Source organism: Marmota flaviventris, chromosome 11, assembly GCF_047511675.1.
Source record: "Marmota flaviventris isolate mMarFla1 chromosome 11, mMarFla1.hap1, whole genome shotgun sequence".
Taxonomy (NCBI): Eukaryota; Metazoa; Chordata; class Mammalia; order Rodentia; family Sciuridae; genus Marmota; species Marmota flaviventris.
The window spans coordinates 46,498,842-46,505,917 of NC_092508.1; the positions used below are offsets into that span (position 1 = coordinate 46,498,842).

The 7,076-nt window shown below is 31.4% G+C and overlaps 1 protein-coding gene across 2 annotated transcripts in view; it reads left to right on the plus strand.

Moving 5' to 3' along the window:
• Positions 1 to 6,776, plus strand: part of Tfpi (tissue factor pathway inhibitor) — an 80,824-nt gene extending 74,048 nt beyond the window's left edge. For both annotated transcript variants that reach the window (XM_027943940.2, XM_071619001.1), the window contains exons 7-8: positions 3,321 to 3,500; positions 4,461 to 6,776. In XM_027943940.2, the coding sequence (XP_027799741.1) occupies positions 3,321 to 3,500; positions 4,461 to 4,567 (287 nt within the window). In that variant the 3' untranslated portion in view covers positions 4,568 to 6,776. The remainder of the gene's footprint in view (positions 1 to 3,320; positions 3,501 to 4,460) is intronic.
• Positions 6,777 to 7,076: the final 300 nt, after the last annotated feature.

Sequence of the window (7,076 nt, forward strand, 5' to 3'; positions counted from 1 at the left end):
TAGATTCTAAGGTTAAATTATTGACTTAGTCAAAACTGTGTTGTGTTTGATTATCTGTGTATGCAGTGATGGAAATCAAATAGAGCAAGCCAAGTACCTTTGTTAGGGTCTTTGTGTTGGTAGTGGCTGGCATCCTCCAAGAGGAGCAATGCACATCTGCACACAGATCTAACAGATCCGGGCTGTTAGAGCCAACAGCTGGACACTCTCAGAGTCAGAAATCACAAAAAGTATCTGGTACCTTGGATACTTTAACTGGTAGGGAAATTTTCTCTGATGGTATCTATACCGTTAATCAATTGTTCCCAAACCACAAGCCTGCCTTCCTCCTGCCCTGTGCTGTATTATGGGGAATACTTTCCCTCTGACTTCTCAGTAGGTTTAGTCATTACTAAACATTGTTAGATTGCTGAATGGTTAAAAAAAAAAAAACAGAAGCCATGATAAATGTCCCCACTATACCTGCAACATGTCCTCCATGGATTCACCACTGCTGAAACAGTCTCTTCTAGTTATAGTTATCAACTAGTGTTCCTGGCTCTTATTCTCTGATAGCAGTCTCCTTTTGCAGTACCACCAGCCTAAGGTCCATGCCCATATGTACTAGGATAGCATGCCCACAGTTGGGAACCTACCTTGATTTTTTTGGGGGGTCAATTTATTTACTACACATTGTTGTATTGAGGGAAAGAAGAAGGTGTGTTCTCCCAGAAATTTTTCTTTATCTTGAAATAAGGGACTTTAAGGAAGGTATTGCTGCTAATAATATTTGTTGATAAGCATATTCTTAACAAATTTACAAGCACATTCACATATGTTATCTGCAACTTACTGTGGGCTGATACATTTTATGTACAAAATGCTAAAGTGAAACTGATGTATAAGTCATATTATTTTAATCATATAAGCCACCTGAGTGCTTGCTAAAAAAAATAACAAGAATAGCAATTTCCTATGTTTATCTAATTATGGAAATTGCTTCTACTCTCTTTGCTTTCTTTCTTAATGTAGGTGATGGCATTGAATGCTAACTTTTGATAACCACTTTATATTCTATAATATGAAAATTTGATAGTCCACTGGAATAGTTTATGTGATAGTTAGACCTGATTACAGCATACCTCTCCCAGACTGGTAGAATTCTCTCACATAAACCATTCTTAATGACAGGAAATGTCAATATTTTATAGAACACTTAGAACATATTTTCACCAAGTGCATCTTAACTTTGACTTAAGATGATACATGTGATGTCCAATAATTTAAAATAACAGATAATGTATTTTGAATAAGTCTAGACTACAGGATTATGAAGAATGTTTTCATTCTACTAATCCTAGAAGTTTCTTTTAAAAGCAGTGTTTATTTATTTGGTATATACTCAAAAAAATGAAAGTCAACATACTGTAGAGATACACATTTACACGTTTATAGCAGTGAACTTCACAATAGTCAAGTTATGGAACTGGCCTAAATGTCTGTCAAGAGTTGAGGGGTGAAGAAATTGCATATATATACAAGAGTTTTATTCAGCTATAAAGAAGAACAAATTTATGTTATTTTCAGGGAAATGAATGGAACTGAAAAGCATCATGTTAAGCAAAATAAGCCATATTTGGAAAGTAAAGAGTTTTTAGTTTTCTCTCATATATGGATGCTTGAGAGAAAAAAAAAAAGGAGAAAAAGGGTCTCATGAAACCAGAAGAGAGAGTTGCAGGGTACAGGAAAAGGGTCAGGTGAAGAAGGTTAGGACAAGGGGAAGTACTGGAAAATGAAATTGGTCAAATTATGTTATGTGGATGCACAAATATGCCACAATGAAATCCATTAATCTGTATAACTGAGTACCATAAATAAATAAACAAAAATGGTATTTATATACCTAGTCAATGACCTGAATAAGAAAATTGGATTATAGTTCTTGAATTTCATTCAAAAATATTGTCATTCTAAAACTTTTTTGCATATTTTCTTCCCATAGTATTTACTCATTTACGTATTTTCCAAATTCTTTCTCTATTTCCTGAATTATTATATCAAAACACTCTAATCTACTAAATATTTAGAAATCAAGAAATGACAAAAAATGTATTTATTGAATTCAGATTTCTTTTTCTTTTCTTTTTTTTTTTTGCTCACTTTGCTTCATTTTACTCCTCTGCTTTTACAGTCTATTCATCTGGGGTTCATTTGCCAAAGGACTGCTTCTTGTTTTAAACACAAACTATGTATCTTCTTGGTTACTACTTCCCCAAAGTTCAGTTTTCTGACAATGATGGACATATGGCAAATCTTCATCTACATGTGCTGTATCACATGTCATCATTTGGCAAAGGCACTAAAGTTTTCTAACATTGATTCACCACCACTAGGCAACTTACCTATGCACTGCCTTATTTATATCAAGCAGTTTAGCTGGTTTAATATAGAGTGCCAGCTTCCATTTACTGATAGACATTCCCAAAGAAGCTAAACACCATATTAAGCTAAAACTAATTCTCTTCATTGCTTTACAGAAGTGAGTGGGTTTTTTAAATTATTATTATCATTACCCTAGTTGCATTTTTTCTTCTGTTTTTGAAACTAATTAGTCCCATTGACAGATCACCCTGACTGTCTGGTATAAACTTGTGTTATATTTTAATCATTGAAGCAATGTTGCTTCCTTTTCAAATACATTTAGCTTATTCAGAACCGATGCTTCCATTCATGAGAAAAATGTTGTCATTGAGACAAACATCTCTTCTGGGCTCCTTCCTTGAAGTGTAAAATTTACTACACCTAAATGGCTGTACTTGAAATTGTTATTTCATTACCATGTTCAGAATGCTTTTAGTTAAGAGAAAAAACTTTTCTCCAGCTTCAGTGTTTGAGTCATACAGTAAATGAGGCAAGTGAGACTTTGCTAATCAAAATTGTTTTCTGAGTTGAACATAAATGACCAAAGTGTATATAAATGTTCATAGTTTTATATATGTATAACTACACACATATTTTAAAAATTTTAGAAGTTATTAAATAGTGGTTGTTTGGGTTATGCCCAGTACTTTGACCATGCAAGGCTACTTTGTCCATTCACCAAATATGTCACACACTTCTCTTCAGCAAATATTCATTGGAGAAAGACCTCAGTATTATGTATATCTGCAGTCAGTTAGGCATTTTTAGCAACTTAAAATCATAAATTTTATTAATGTATTACATTTATTCATTAAGATTATCACTTTATATAGACATGCCACAAAGAAATAATTTATAAACCATATGTAATATTCTCTATTACATACAAAATACTTACCATGTTTTCTTAATGTTTTTAGAATTTCATGGTCCCTCATGGTGTCTCACCCCAGCAGACAGAGGACTGTGTCAAGCCAGTGAAAAGAGATACTACTTTAATTCAGTCATTGGGAAATGCCGCCCATTTAAGTACAGTGGATGTGGTGGAAATGAAAATAATTTTACTTCTAAAAGAGCATGTATTAGGTCATGTAAAAAAGGTAAGAAAATATTCTTTCAATTGTATTTAGAATAGCAACTGTATTGAAATTATAAATGAATTTTAATCTATCAAAATATGAAATTAGTTCCCCTTATTTTACAAAACAAATTATGGTGATTTAGTTAATAAATATTCTCTTCTCAACTAAATTTAGATAATGTCACATGATACATTAACCATAATTCCTCTTGATGTGTCATCATTGAAAAATAAGCAATTAAGACAAATTCATTAACTTTATTCATTTTCTTTGTCAATTTCTTATGTACTAAGAATTTATTTTAAAGAATTATACCAAAATTCCTTTAAGCTTTTTGGCAAAGTACAAAGTTTTAACATATATACTATTTTTTCTGAATATAAAATGATGTTTATAATGGAGTAGAAACTATGAAAATATAAAAAAGATAAGAATCATCCATAATTCCACCAATCGTTTACAGCCACATTTCTACTCTGCTAAATAAGTTGAGCATGGAATCCTTTGTGAAGGACATGGTTATCCGTTTTTGCTAACACTTTTTTAAAAATTTTTTATTCTAATTTGCTATATATGATAGCAGAATGCATTACAACTTGTATTACACATATAGAGCAAAATTTTTCATATCTCTAGTTGTACACAAAGTATATTCACACCATTCATGTCTTCATATATGTATGCAAAATCACTTTCTTTTAATCTGATCACCTTTTATTTTCTTTTTAAATTACTAGGAACTGAACTCAGGGTCCTCTACAACTGAGCTACATTCTGAGCTTTTTAAATTTTTTTTTTTTTTTAATTTTGAGATAGGGTTTCACTAATTTTACAGGCTAGCCTCAAACTTGGATCCTCATTCCTCAGAATTGCTGGGATTACAGGTGTGCCTAGCTAAACTAATCACATTTTTATGTTCAATATTAGAAGAAATTTTGTTCCTTATCATTCATAAATGTGTTGTTTTTCCTTTTGCAGGTTTCATCCAAAGAATATCAAAAGAAGGACTAATTAAAACAAAAAGAAAAAGAAAGAAGCAGCCAGTAAAAATACTATTTGAAGAAGTTTTTGTTAAAAATATATAAATATTATTCTATGAAAGCATTAATTCTACTAAATATTTTATACAAAGCATTTCACTATGGCTTCTATTTTCCCCTTTGCTAACATATTGTTAATGAACCTGTTAATTAAGTAATTTCCTAGTCTTATACCTGCTATTAATCCATTTTGTATCAGAATTCCTCTTCTAATCTGGTTGAATTGCTTATTCTAGGTACAATTTATTAACTAGCTAATGTGAATTTATTCTATAACTTGAGCCCTAACTATTCCTCATTTAACTACAAATTATCATACTACTAATCACATAAACTCAGTTTTTCCCCCAGTTTAGTGACCATCTATTTGAGAATATGTTTGCACTTATTTGTAGCAATCATGTATGAGTGATATCTTTTATAGTCTATGACCAGATTCAGAAATGCAGTTATTAAAGAACAAGCAACTTTTGGGTTTCACATATAAAATGAGTTAAAAACACCTGATTCTAATAAAGATCACTCAACTGAGCATTGAGAAATCACCAATAATAATACAATTCTGTCCTGTGCTTCCATCCGTTGGCATAGCTTTATTCACCTTTTGTACCTATAGTACCTCCATCAATAGTGAGCCAAGCTGTCTTTGAAAAAAGAACAGTACACTGCATAATGTGCCTGCCTGATTTTGATTGGCTTAAAGTTTCTTTTGTCTGTGACCCATTCTATCAGTAAAATAGTTGAATAATCATGTGTTAAATACACTTCACATGAAAAAAATTTATGGAAAAGGAAAGTTCTAATGACTAACACAGGAATTTTTTGTATGTACTTCCTAATCTTATAACTTGATAAACTTTTCTCTCACCAAAAATAGCGAGAATTTGAAACCTGTATTTAGTCATTAGGCTTTGCACACAGTGCAACCAATAACTAATGCTCAAAAAAGGCTATTTTTGTGGCAGGAAAATTATTGGCAAAGAAGAAAATCTAAGTCCTATGCACTCGGGGTTTTTATTAACATTTCTGTGGAGTTATAGCCCCAATCCTATTGTGTCTTTCCTACTGTAATGAGCATGCTCCCTTTGGCACTCAAAAGCCTCCTGTATATTCACCTTCTATAGCTTTCCATGAAGTCTCTCGTGGGCACTTGAACCTGTCATCTAGAAATAACAAAACACTCTGTCTGTTTGGTTTCATTACTTTTCCTAAAGCTATTGAATTATCATTCTCTCTCTTCCTCCACACTGAAAATTTTAATTCAATTTAAAGTTTTTATTTTTCCTCATATACCAAACCACAAATCCTCTCCAAATCCACTTCTTTCCTTTCCCATCAAGTTCATCCAAACTCCATCCTTTTTACTCTCTACTCTATCCTATCCCATCAGCACTGAGTTAATTTCGTATAAATTTAGTATATTTCTCCACTATCCCATATCTTAACACCACAATCTCACCTCCACAATTTTGATATATACTTTTGAATTTACCTAATAAAACTACTTCAATATATTTAATCACTAAGCTTATAAGCTGATTTTGTATTTTAAAATGTGATACTCTCCAGGATTTTCATCTAAAGTCAGGGTTTGGCTGATGCCATCTTCAGAGTCACTGTGTTTCAAGATAGAAATGTGAAAAGTTCTAACATACAATGTACAAAATATCAACACAGAATAATATCAACTTGTTTGGTTGAAGGAAAATTTTATATCATTATTTTCAATGTTTGGTACATAAATAATTGTCATGAACTGGGTCTTTGCTATAGAATTTGAAACTTCGGGAAATCAAAATTTCTCATGAAATATGCTTTGCTGTCATTTGTCCCTGGATAGCAATAGTTAAATAACAGAAGTGTTGTTAGGTCAAGTGGATAGTTACCACCAGGGACATATAAACAGCATGTTGGTGATTTAACTCATTCTTTTTTATAGCAATGACAATTCATTAGTTTATTACTTAAACAAGAAAGCATACACTGAGATAGTTTGCAGTGTTTAATGCATGTGAATATTGTTTTTACTTATTTTAAATAAGAATTTCCACCATGATATTGTCTTCCTTTATTTTGTATCATTAAATGCATCTAACTGTGAATTTTATACAGAATTACATTATACAGCACATATGTGCATCTTCTTACTTTGTTCTCTGTAGTCAGAATTAAGTGGTCATGCTGAAAATTAATTGCTCAAATGATTTTATTTTTTTCATTATAAGAATTAAAATTTATTATCCTGACCAATAAACTTGACTGTTGTGAAATTTTTTATTATTTTAAAAATATTTGGTGGTTTTCAGGGTTTTTGTTTTGTTCTGTGGTGCTGGGAATCGAATATAGTGTGCTTTATCACAAAGAAAAGACACAGAGTCCTAAAACAAAACAAAACAAATCAAAAAGTTGTTGCCAGAGTTCCATTCTGCTTTTACTTCTTTAAATTGCAATTAGCTAATAATCTCCATTTCATTATATCCATATATTATGATTTCTTACTTGTCATAGAAATATTATATATTAATACTACCCCTAACAATTTCTATATATTCTG